This window comes from Micromys minutus, assembly GCF_963924665.1.
Source record: "Micromys minutus genome assembly, chromosome: 12".
Lineage (NCBI taxonomy): Eukaryota > Metazoa > Chordata > Mammalia > Rodentia > Muridae > Micromys > Micromys minutus.
The window spans coordinates 110,086-124,047 of NC_137981.1; the positions used below are offsets into that span (position 1 = coordinate 110,086).

General features: G+C 36.4%; 1 protein-coding gene across 1 annotated transcript; it reads left to right on the plus strand.

Annotated features, from left to right (window-relative positions):
- Positions 1 to 11,440: 11,440 nt before the first annotated feature.
- Positions 11,441 to 11,860, plus strand: LOC308427914 (proline-rich nuclear receptor coactivator 2-like; the record flags this gene model as incomplete). Its single annotated transcript, XM_080926193.1, has 1 exon — positions 11,441 to 11,860. The coding sequence occupies one exon, from the start codon at positions 11,441 to 11,443 to the stop codon at positions 11,858 to 11,860; it is 420 nt and encodes a 139-aa protein (XP_080782319.1).
- Between the last annotated feature and the right edge of the window lie 2,102 nt (positions 11,861 to 13,962).

Sequence of the window (13,962 nt, forward strand, 5' to 3'; positions counted from 1 at the left end):
AACACAATGCAGGAGATGCAAAACTATGTGCATAAAGACAATTAAATGACACAAAAATATTGATTAGAATCAGAGAATAAGACTTAGGAACCAATACAAAGCTGTCTAGGGAAGAGCTTAAGAAACACTGGAAAATGTTACATGTTTTAAATTATGGTGATAGAAACATTTTATTTTTTTATGTTTGAGATCTAATATATATATTGCATACCAGCCTTTATTAGCTACAGCTTTTACATCCAAAATTTCCACCAACCATGAATTTAAAAATCTTGGAAAAAATTATCTATATTCACGAGCATACATACAACTAACAAACTAAGGCTTAAGAACATATAAATCTCATGGGAACATAAAAGACACTAGTTCAAACAAGTTTATCCTTTCCATATATTTTATAACTGAAAAATAGAAAGATAAAACAAAATAAATATGATCAATGTAACTGTGCTGGGAAAGAGCAACAAAGACAAAGTTTTAGATATGAACAGGTTTTAATCTTGAAGAGAAGATTACCAAAAATAGAAACTCACTCACACATGTGTATACACACACACACACACACACACACACACACACGCACACACATGAATACATGTACATGGACACATACACACACACATACTACAATGTTTCAGAAAATCAAGTGCAAGGTAGAAGACAAAGGATACAATGACAGTTACACCACAGGTATTACTATTACTGTGCCAAAGCCATTAAAGAGTGATTTTTTGGTACTCAAAAAAACATTCCTTATTATCCTGGGGTTCTAAAGTACATTTAAAATATAATAACTTTTGGTTATAAAATGGAAGATACACAATTTTTATTCAGATATGAATTAAATGAAAGTTAAATTGATAGATGCATAGCTGAAAAGATCTAAAATATTAGAGTCTTACCCTTGTAGTGCCTTTTCTAATTCTTCAATTTTTTCCATCTCATGTTCCAAAGCACATGTCAGAGATTGTGGTGACTGGGTCAGTTCATTTTGTTCTTTCTTTCTGTCTCCCATCTTTGACAAAATGTTTATAAGTAGATTTTTTTAATACCCAGAGACTTATCCTTATTTCTTAAAATAGCATTTCTCAGGAGTTTATGACCAAAATGCATTGGAAACAGTTTATAAAAGGCCAACTAGAAAAATTCAAATAATGACTTTTGTTAAAACACAATACACTGTGTTATGCCTTTGTCATAGAAGTTAAACTACTAGATATATTCATTAAAACGGAATTTTTGAGTACTTTATAGCTGACAGGTGAACAAGCTATCGAAAACAGAATTATTTACTCATAAATGCTAGAAAGCCCATGAATATCATTTACAGATACTTGACTGGAGGGTCATAAACTCTTCTGGTAAGCCTCGGTGTTCACTTACTGTCCACACACAGACATTAGATGGGATAATAACCAATTCAAGTTACTGATTCTAAGTGGACAGGTCACTGGGAGCTGAGAAGAGCTACAGAAGAGCTCTCCATACTAAGTGGAATGGTGAATCAATTCCTTCTGCCCACTGTCTACCTTGGGAGAAGCTGACCAGAACTCTCATATCTGTACTGCCTGGGAGTGCACACTTCTGGCCCAAGGTCAGACCCAACCCAGCTTCATCAGGACTGGGCTCTGCCATGGAAACTCACAGCCTACCCAGAGAGACAAACACCAAGGAACAATCTCCCTCTGTAGACCACTGGCCCACATTCCCACAAGAGAGGCAAGCACCAGAAAGAGACCAAAAAAAAAAAAAAAAAAAAAAAAAAAATCAGTTAGCATCACCTATAACAAGATGCTAAAGGGCAAGCACAAGAATCTAAGAAACTGAAACCAAAATAACCTGACAACATCAGAATCCAGTTCTCCCACCATTGCAAATAGTGAATATTCCAACTCACCAGAAAAACAAGATTTGGACTTAAAATCATACCTTATGATGATGATGATCTTTCAGAAGCAAATAAATAACACACTTAAAGAAGTACAGAAAAAACAGAAGAACAAATTCAAACAACTTGAAGCCCATAAAGAGGAAACACAAAAAACACAAAGATCACTTAAAAAGCTACAGGAAAGCACAAACAACCAGTGTTGTAACCTGCCATTGGAGCCTGGCCTTATTTTTCCTTCCTCTGCTTCTTTTACTAAGAACTCCTTCCTTATATCCATTGTGGTTCTTAACCACACCCCAGAACGTTCCATCTGAGCTATCTTCACCCTGAGGACTCTTGACTGCGCCTGGCCTCCCCAGGCTTTGTTGTTCACCCCACATAAAAACAGTCCTGAGTAAAGCCTGGTTGGCATTCACCCATTATTGAGTGACCCATGTGCGTGCGTGTGTGTGTGTGTGTGTGTGTGTGTGTGTGTGTCTGTGTGTGTGTGTGTGTGTGTGTGTGTGTGTGTGTGTGTGTGTGTGTTTCTTTTTCAATCCCCCAGGCCTCTGTCCAAGGCTTGGTGACAGTAGTGGCGTGGGCGTTGTCAAACCAGGTGAAGTAATTGAAAACAGAAATAGAAACAAAAAAATCACAAAAGGAGACAACCCTGAAGTTGGACAAACTAAGAAAGACATCGGGAGTCATAGATGTTAGCATGACCAACAGAATACAAGAGATGGAGGAGCTAATCTCAGGAGCAGAAGATACCATGGAAATCATTGACACAAGAATCGGAGAAAATGCAAAAATCAAAAAAAAAAAAAAAAAAAAAAAAAATCTTACCCAAAACATCCAGGAAATCCAGGAAACAATGAAAAGACAAAAACCGAAGGATAATAGGGGTAGAAGAGGGTGAAGACTCTCAACTGAAGGGCCCAGTAAATATCTTCAACAAAATTATAGAAGACAACTTCCCTAACCAAAAGAAAGAGATAACCATGAACATACAAGAAGCCTATAGAACACTAAATAGACTGGACCAGAAAAGAAATTCTTCCCAACATATAAAAGTCAAAACAAAGAAAGAATGCTAAAAGCAGTAAGAGAAAAAAGACAAGTAACATATAAAGGTAGACCAATCAGAATTACACCACACTTTTCAACAGAGACTATGGAAGCTAAAAGATCCTGAAGTGATATCACACAGACCCTAAGAAAGCACAAGATCCAGCCCAGGTTACTAAATCCAGCAAAACCCTCAATCACCATAAATGGAGAAACCAAGATATTCCAGGGGGAAAAAATTACACATTGTTCACAAATCCAGGTCACAAAGGATAAGAGATGAAACCCAACCCAAAGAGAAAAACTTCTCACTAGGAAAATCAAGAAACTAATCTGCTTGCAAAAAAACACCAAAAAGAAAAGCACACAAACATAACTATACCTCTAACAAGAAAAAGAGGAAACAACAATCACTATTTCTTAATATCTCTTTAACATCAATGAACTCAATTCTCCAATAAAAAAGACATAGACTGTCAGATTGCATATGTAAATAGGATCCAGCATGTTGCTGCATACAGGAATCTTATCTCAGCAACAAAGACAGGCACTACCTCAGAGTAAAAGGTTTAAAATTTTTTCCAGGACAATGTTCCCAATAAAAATGCTGAAATAGCCATTCTAATATCAAATAAAAAAAATATCAACCAATAGTCATCAAAAAACACAAGTAAAGACACTTTTTATTTATCAAATGAAAAATCTATAAAGATGAACTCTCAATCCTGAACATCTATGCTCCAAATACAAGAGCACCCACATTTATAAAAGAAACAATACTAAAGCTCAGCACATATATTACACCACACACAATAATAGTGGGAGACTTCAACAACCCACTCACATCAATGGACAGATCATGGATGCAGAAACTGAACAGAGACACAGTAAAACAGAAGTTGTAAATCAAATGGTTTTAACAGACATCTATAGAATAGTTCCTCCTAAAACAAAAGAATATACCTTCTTCTCAGCACTTCATGGCACTTTCTCCAAAATTGACCATATAGTTGGTGACAAAACAAGCCTCAACAGATACAAGAAGATGGAAATACTCCCATTCATTCTATCAGATCATCATGGTCTAAGGCTGGTTTTCAATAATAACAACAAACAAAAAGCCCACATACACATGGAAGCTAAACAACGTTCTACACAATGAAAGCATGGTCAAGAAAGAAAGAAAGAAATCAAAGACTTTTAAGAATTAAAAAAATGAAGGCACAACATACCCAAACTTATGGGATACAATGAAAGTAGTGCTGAGAGAAAAATTCATAGCACTGAGCGCCTCCAAAAAGAAACTGGAGAGAACATACATTAACAGCTTGACAGCACATCTGAAAGCTCTAGAACAAAAAGAAACAAATACACAAAGAGGAGTAGATTGCAGGAAATAATCTCAAAGCTGAAATCAACCAAATGGAAACAAAAAAAAAAAAAAAAAAACTATATAAAGAATCAACAAAACCAAGAGCTGATTCTTTGAGAAAATCAACAAGATCAATAAACCCTTAGCCAGAATAAATAGAAGGCACAGAAACAGTATCCAAATTGACAAAATAAAAAATTAAAGGGGAAATAAACAACAGAAACTAAAGAAATTCAAAAAAATCATCAGATCCTACTACAAAAGGCTATAATCAATGAAAATGGAATATCTAGAGGAAATGGACAATTTTCTAGACATATACCATGTACCAAAGTTAAATCAGGATCAGAGAAACCATCTGAACAGCCAAATAACCCCTACACAAATAGAAGCAGTCAAAAGACACTCTCAACCAAAAAAAAAAAAAAAAAAAAAAAAAAAAACCCCAGGACCTGATGGGTTTAGTGCAGAATTCTCTCAGACCTTCATAGAAGACCTAATACCAAAACTCTCCAAACTGTTCCACTAAATAGAAACAGAAGGAATAGTACCCAACTCATTCTTTGAAGCCACTATTACACTCATTCCTAAACACACAATGACCCTTCAAAAAAAGAGAACTTTATTGGAAGGATCAACATTGTAAAAATGGCCATCTTACCAAAAGTAATCTACAGAGTCAATGAAATCCCCATCAAAATTCTAACTCATTTCTTCATAGAGTTGAAAAGGCAATTTGCAAATTTATCAGATATAACAAAAAACCTATAATATCAAAATCTATTCTCAACAAAAAGAAAACTTCTGCAGAAATCACCATCCCTGACCTCAAGCTATATTACAAAGCAATTGTGTTAAAACCTGCATGGTACTGCTACAGAGATAGACAGGTAGATTAATGGAACAGAATAGAAGATCCAGAAATGAACTCTCACATATATGGACACTTGATCTTTGACAAAGGCACTGAAAACATACAATGGAAAAAGGACATCCTCTTCAACAAATGGTGTTGATTCAACTGGCAGTCAGCATGCAGAAGAATGAAAATAGATTCCTTCTTATCTACTTGTACAAAGCTCAAGTGAAACTATTAGAAAAGAAAGTAGAGAAAACCTTGGAACACATAGGCACAGGGAAAAATTTCCTGAACAGAACACCAATAGCTTTTGCTCTAAGATCAAGAATCAATAAATGGGACTTAATGAGATTGCAAAGTTTCTGTAAGGCTAAGAACACTGTCAAGAAAACAAAACGCCAGCCAGCAGATTGGGAAAAGATCTTTACCAATCCCACATCTGATAGAGGTCTAATATCCAATATATGGAAAGAACTCACGAGGTTAGACTCCAGAGAATCAAACAATTCTATTTAAAAATGGGGTACAGAACTAAACAAAGAATTCTCAATTGAGGAATATTTAATGGCTGAGCAGCACCTAAGGAAATGCTCAACATCCCTAATCATCAGGGAATGCAAATCAAAACAACCCTCAGATTCCATCTCACACCAGTCAGAATGGCTAAGGTCAAAAACTCAGATAAAAGCAGATGCTGGTGAAAATGCTGAGAAAGAGCAACACTCCTCCACTGTTGGTGCAGTTGTAAGCTGGTATAACCACTCTGTAAATCAGTCTGGCAATTCCTCAGAAAATTGGACATAGTACTACCTGAAGACACAGCTATTCTACTACTGGGCATATACCCCAAAGATGCTCCAACATACATTAAGGACACATGCCCCACCATGTTCATAGCAGCCTTATTTATAATAGCCAGAAGCTGAAAAGAACCCAGTGTCCTTCAGTAGATGAATAGATATGGAAATTGTGGTATATTTACACAATGGAGTACTACTCAGCTATTAGAAACAATGACTTTATGAAATTTCCAGGAAAATTGATGTATCTACATGATATCATCCTGAGTGAGATAACCCAGTCACAAAACAACAGACATAATATGTAGTCACTGATAATTGAATACTAGCCCCAGAAAGCTCTGAATACCCAAGAAACAACTCACAGAACTTATAAAGCTCAAAAAAAAAAAAAAAAAAAAAAAAAAAAAAAAAAAAAGGCCAGAAATAGAAGCCTCAGTCCTTAGAAGAAAAAAGAATAAATGTATAGCACCCTTCCAGAGTATGGTACACCTAAACTTTAAATCATTAATAAATCAAGAGCTAAGAAGTTAGTCTTATGGCAGTTTTTGATATTTAAAAATTATTAAGTTTAATCTAACAAACCAAGAAAACTTTGACTATTTCTATGTTATGTTTTGTTTTACATGTACTTTATGCTTATTGTAACTAGTAAGATTTCAATGCAAAATATCAAAACTTTTTAAAAAGTCACGAACTAACAAAAACATATTCATATAGTTTTATGCCAAAATCCTTTTAAAATCTGTATATGTATTTTTTAATAAAGTTGGAAGAAAATAAAAGAGAGAGAGAACTTTAGAACAATTTCCCTTATGAACATTGATAGAAAATCTTCAGATAAAATTCTTGCAAACCGAATCAAGTAGCCTTCATCCCAGTGACAAAAGGATGGTTCAAAATATGAAAATCCATCAATGTCATTCACTGCATAAAAAAAAAACTCAAAGAAAAAACAAACACATGATTATCTCTCAAGATGCTGAAAAAGCATTTGACAAAATTCAACACTTCTTCATGTTAAAAGACTTGGAAAGATAAGGAATTCAAGGCTCATACTTAAACATAGTAAAAGCAATATACAGGAAACCAGTAGCCAACATCAATGTAAATAGTGGGAAAGTTAAAGTAATCCTACTAAAATCAGGGGCAAAACAAGGCTGCTCACTCTCTCCCTACCTTTTTTATATAGTACTTAAAGTACCAACCAGAGCAATCAAACAACAAAAAAAGGCCAGAACCAGCAGAGACCCAGAGATAAAGGCCTGGTGAGAAGGGGATCCGACTACCCAGGGAGCAAAGATATCTCTGCCAAGTGCACACTTTAAGCGCTCCCCTGCCCTGCCTGATCCAGGATCCAGGGACCAGGAACCCAGCAATTGGATCCTCTGTTCCCAGACGGTGGCTTTGGTGCGCAGAACAGGGCTCAGACCATCTGCCACCAGAAACAGCAGAGATCAACGGACACAGGCCAGGTACAAGGGAAAGGCAAAAACCAATCACTGACAACAAAATGGCAAGAGGAAAACGAAAGACCGTACCCCAGGGATACCAAGACAACATGGCAACACTAGAACCCAGCTCTCTGATCACAGCAAACAGCAGAATGACAAACACTCCAGAAAAAGAAGACTCAGACACAAAATCCTACCTCAAGATGATGATAGAGATCCTTAAACAGGAATGGGAGGAAAAGCATAAAGAATTAGAAGCTTTTAAAGAAGAAACAAAAAAAAAAAAAAAACACTCAAAGAACTCAAATAAGTAGAAAAAAACAGAACCAAAGAGATGAAGGAATGGAAGGAGGAATTTAAAATAGAAATGGACACAATAAATAAAACACTAAAAGAGACAACCTTAGAAGTAGAAATCCTAAAAAAGAAATCAGGAGTCACAGATGCAAGTATTTCCAACAGATTACAAGAGATGGAAGAGAGAATCTCGGGGGCCAAAGACAATATTAAAAACATAGACAAAAGAGTCAGAGAAAATGCAAAAACCAAAAAGCTCCTAACCCAAAATGTCCAGATCAAGGACACAATGAGAAGACTAAACCTAAGAATAATAGGAATAGAAGAGGGAGAAGAATATCAACTAAGAGGCACAGTAAATATCTTCAATAAAATTGTAGAAGAAAACTTCCCTATCCTCAAGAATGAGATGACCACGAGCATAAAAGAAGCCTTCAGAACTCCAAATAGATTGGACCACAAAATAAATTCCTCCTGACACATAATAGTCAAAACACCAAGTGCCCAAAGCAAATAAAGAATACTAAAAGCAGTAAGGGAAAAGGTCATGTAACATATAAAGGCAGACCAATCAGAATCACACCCGATTTCTCAACAGAGACTATGAAAACTAGAAGAGCCTGGACAGGTATCATGCACACCCTAAGAGAGCAGAAGTGCCAGCCCAAGCTGCTATACCCAGCAAAACTATCTATCACCATAGATGGAGAGACCAAGATATTCCAAGACAAAACTAAATTTACACAATATCTGACCACAAACCCAGCACTACAATGAATTATACGTGAAAAACCCAATACAATGAGGAGAACTACATCCTAGTAAAAACAAGAAAACTCCTAAGCAAGAAAACCAAAAGAAGAAAGAGACACAGGCACAATTCAACCTACAAAAGCAATAATAGCAGGAAACAGCAACCACTATTCCTTGATATCTATTAACATAAATGGACTCAACTCCCCAATAAAGAGACATAGGCTATCAGACTGGATACATAAACAAAACCCAGCATTTTGCTGCATACAGGAAACTCATCTCAGAGACAAAGACAGACACTATCTCAGAGTAAACGGTTGGGAAAAAAACTTCCAAGAAAACAGCCCCAAGAAGCAAGCTGGAGTGGCTATTCTAATATCGAATAAAGTAAATTTCCAACCAAAAGTTATCAAAAAAGATAAGGAAGGACACTTTTTACTCATTACCGGGGAAATCTGTCAGGAGGAACTCTCAATCCTTAACATATATGTTCCAAATACAAAAGCACCCATATTCATAAAAGAAACCCTACTAAAGCTCAAAAAATACATTTCACCCCACACAATAATAGTGGGAGACTTTAATACCCCACTCTCACCAATGGACAGATCATGGAAACAGAAACTGAACAAGGACACTTTAAAACTAGCAGAGACTATTAACCAACTGGAATTAATAGATATCTACAGAACATATCATCCTAAAACAAAAGAATACACCTTCTTCTCAGCACCTCATGGCACCTTCTCGAAAATTGATCACATAATTGGACACAGAAGGAGCCTCAATCGATATAAGAAGACTGAAATATTCCCATGCATCCTTTCAGATCACCATGGTCTAAGGCTGGTCTTTAATAACAACAAAGACAACAAAAAGCCCACATACACATGGAAACTAAACAATGCTCTATTAAACAATAGCAGGGTCAAAGAATAAAGAAAGAAAGAAATTAAGGATTTCCTAGAATTCAATGAAAATGAAAACACGACATACCGAAACCTATGGGATGCAATGAAAGCAGTACTGAGAGGAAAACTCATAGCTCTGAGTGCTTCCAAAAAGAAACTGGAGAGAGTATACACTAGCAACCTGATAGCACAATTGAAAGCTCTAGAACAAAAGGAAGTAGATACACCCAAGAGGAGTAGATGGCAAGAAATAATCAAACTTAGGGCAGAAATAGACCAAATAGAAACAAAAAGAACCATTGAAAGAATCAACAAAACTAAGAGCTGGTTCTTTGAGAAAATTAACAAGATTGATAAACCCTTAGCCAGAATAACTAGAGGGCAAAGAGAGAGTATACAAAATAACAAAATCAGAAAGAAAACTGGAGAAATAACAACTAAAACTGAGGAAATTCAAGAAATCATCAGATCCTACTACAAAAGCCTATACTTTACAAAGCTGGAAAATCTGGAGGAAATGGATGAATTCCTAGACAGATACAAGATACTAAAGTTAAACCAGGACCAGGTAAACATCTAAATAGTCCCATAACACCTAAAGAAATAGAAGCAGTCATCAAAAGCCTCTCAACCAAAAAAAGCCCAGGTCCAGATAGGTTCAGTGCAGAATTTTATCAGACATTTATTGACAACATAATACCAATACTCTCCAAACTATTCCACAAGATAGAATCAGATGGAATACTACCTAACTCATTTTTTGAGGCTACAATAACCCTCGTTCCTAAACCACACAAAGACCCTACAAGGAAAGAGAACTTCAGACCAATCTCACTTATGAACATTGATGCAAAAATACTCAACAAAATCCTTGCAAACCAAAACTTAGAACACATCAAAATGATCATTCACCATGATCAAGTAGGCTTCATCCCTAGGATGCAGGGATGGTTTAATATATAAAAATCCATCAATGTAATCTACCATATAAACAAACTGAAAGAACAAAACCACATGGTCATCTCACTAGATGCTGAGAAAGCATTTAACAAAATTCAACACCCCTTCATGTTAAAAGTCTTAGAAAGAATAGGAATCCAAGGCCCATACCTAAACATAATAAAAGCAATATACAGCAAACCAACAGCCAACATCAAACTGAATGGTGGGAAAGTTGAAGCAATCCCACTAAAATCAGGGACTCGACAAGGCTGCCCACTCTCCCCCTACCTATTCAACATAGTACTGGTAGTCCTGGCCAGAGCAATTAGACAGCAAAAGGAAATCAAAGGGATACAAATTGGAAAGGAAAAATTAAAAACATCACTATTTGCAGATGACATGATAGTGTACTTAAGCGACCCCACAAATTCCATCAGAGAACTTCTACAGCTGAAAAACAAGTTCAGCAAAGTGGCTGGATATAAAATTAACTCAAACAAATCAGTAGCCTTCCTATATTCAATGGACAAACATGTGGAGAAAGAAATTAGGGAAAAGATACCCTTCACAATAGTCACAAAAACTATGAAATACCTTGGTGTGACTCTAACTAAGCAAGTGAAGGACCTGTATGACAAGAACGTTAAACCTCTAAAAAAGGAAATTGAGGAAGATCTCAGAAACTGGAAAGATATCCCATGCTCATGAATTGGAAGAATGAACATTGTAAAAATGGCCATCTAAAAGGTAGTAGGAGGTTGTTCCAAGACGGAGTTGTGATCTGTTACTCACTAGTGGGCTGTTTGATCATTGCATCGTTTCTCCCTAGAGAGGGAAGGAGGCTTGGAGGTCGAGAGGGAGCCACCGCTGCCACCCGAACTCGAAGTCGCTAGGACTTCTCTCAAACTTAAGTGCTGAGGAGACTCGATGTGGGCCTCAGCTCCTAGGCTGAAATCAGCAGATTGGCTCATGAAAAGTTTGTATTGAGACAAAGGAAAGGATCTAGCAGAAAGCAACGTCTCTTATCCTGGGCCTATCAGCAAGGAAGAGGACAAGTAGTGGAAATCCTGCAATCTGAAAAGCAGACTGAAAGGTGACAAAGAAGCTGAAGATGGGTGCCGGAGAGAGGTATAACATTCCAGACCCTCAATCTAGAAATGCTAATAAGAACCAACAACGGCACAATAGACAGATGACAGAGGATCAGAATTCCCAGATAAAGACTGTTCCTAAGACAAAGGAAAGAGGACATGGGTACGATCCATCAGCAGCAGCATGGCAGTCCATGCAAAATGGAGGAAAAAGCAAGAGCCTTTCTAACAGCCCCAAGTGGAATGCTAACTTATCAAGTCCTAGCTTGCTTTTTAAGTCTCAAGCCAGTCAGAACTATGCTGGAGCCAAATTTCGTGAGCCACCATCACCAAGTGTTCTCCCCAAGCCACCAAGCCACTGGGTTCATGTTTCCTTGAACCCTTCAGATAAGGAAACAATGGCATTTCAACTTAAAACCTTACTTAAAGTACAGGTATAAAATCGGATAAGTACTAATTTTAAATTTTGTAATGTTTACACATAGCCAAAAGTAGTTTGACATTTTGTGAAAAACTGATAAAAGTATAAGCAGACATTTATGTGTTATTAAAGTTCTTAAGAGTTCTTAAGAGTGTCAATGCAATTTATACAGTAAGTGACTAATCAATTCTACTTGGTAGTGTTGCTAACTAAATTAGAATTGGGGAACAGTAAACATAGCTTTTTTATTGTTTAAGGGGGAAAACTAAGATTTATGGGATACTACACAATTTCTGAAGAAATCAGACAATAACAATTTAGCCATTTTTAAAAAGAAAATAGCTGCTTCTTAAGTTATACATGGGTAAAATGTGTAGAGGCAAAGTATGGCCCAGCCATTTCTTAAATGCAGTGGATAAGCATTTACCCAGAGATGTACCAAATCTCCAAAAACAGATAATGGTGACTAACATTCTGAGAACATTTATAGAAGAACGTCCTACAAAGCTGCTAAAGTGACCTGGCCTCACCTATGCATAGCTTGCTTGAAGTAGGGAGTTATGTTTGTGACATTTAAAGCTATGTAAATACATGTAATAAGCTTGTAATATATGTAATGTTTTCTTGGTCTTTATTCTACAAAATAAGACTGTTTTTAGGTGAATTTGCTGAATGTAGACCATGAACTGTTTTTTATCTTATGGCCTAATTTTCAAGGTCTCCAGGTTTTAAAAGGTTGCCCTTGTGCTTAAGTGCCAGTGACTCAATGTGACTTGTGAGCTACACAAAGCCAATCTGTTGTATTAGGTTTTTATAGCTGAAGATTTAAGCTACTAATCTCCTTGTTTTTTTTTCTTTTCTAAAGAGATATTAAGATGCAGTACAAGACTTACTCCCTAACCCTTTTAAGCCCAATTAGCTTTCAGTCCTAAGTAACCCCTGATTATGTGCAAACCCCTGACTTAAGCAAAAGAAAAAATTTGTGTGATTAGACCAAATAGCAAATTACTTTTCAATCTTGTATTTTCTCTCAATTAAATTCAGAGCATATTGCCCAAATAAAACATTGGGTATCCATCCTAAAGGATTTGACTTTGAGAATAAACCTTTTCTCCCGAGTAAAAAATAAATAAATAAATAAATAAAATAAAAATGGCCATCTTACCAACACCAATCTACAGATTCAATGCAATCCCCATCAAGATTCCAACACAGTTCTTCACTGAGTTGGAAAGAGCAATGTGCAATTTCTTCTGGAATAACAAAAGACCTAGAATAGCGAAATCCATCCTCAACAACAAGCAAACATCTGTGGGAATCACTATCCCTGACCTCAAGCTATATTACAAGGCAATTGTGCTGAAAACTGCATGGTACTGGTACAGAACTAGTCACGTGGATCAATAGAACAGAATAGAAGATCCAGAAAAGAGCCCTCACATATATGGTCACTTGATATTTGACAAAGGAGCTGTAAAAATTCAATTGAAAAAGGACAGTCTCTTCAACAAATGGTGTTGGTTCAACTGGCACTCAGCATGCAGAAGAATGAAAATAGAACCTTTCTTATCTCCTTGTACAAAACTCAAGTGCAAGTGGATCAAAGATCTCCTCTTTAAACCAAGTACACTGAAACTATTAGATGAGAAAGTAGGGAAAACCTTAGAACTCATAGGCACAGGAAAATATTTCCTAAACAGAACACCAATAGCTCGAGCTTTAAGGTCAAAGATTGACAAATGGGACTTAATGAGATTGCAAAGTTTCTGTAAGGCTAAAGACACTATCATGAAAACAAAACAGCAGCAAACAGAGTGGGAAAAGATATTTACCAACCCCACATCAGATAGAGGCCTAATATCCAAGGTATACAAAGAACTCAAAAAGCGAGATACCAGAGAATCAAACAACCCTATTAAAAAATGGGCTACAGACTTAAACAAAAAGTTCTCAATTGAGGAATATCGAATGGCTGAGAAACATCTAAGGAAGTGCTCAACATCCTTAGCCATCAGGGAAGTGCAAATCAAAACAACCCTGAGATTCCAACACATACCAGTCAGATTGGCCAAGATCCAAAACTCAGATGACAATAGATGCTGGCAAGGATGTGGAGAAAGA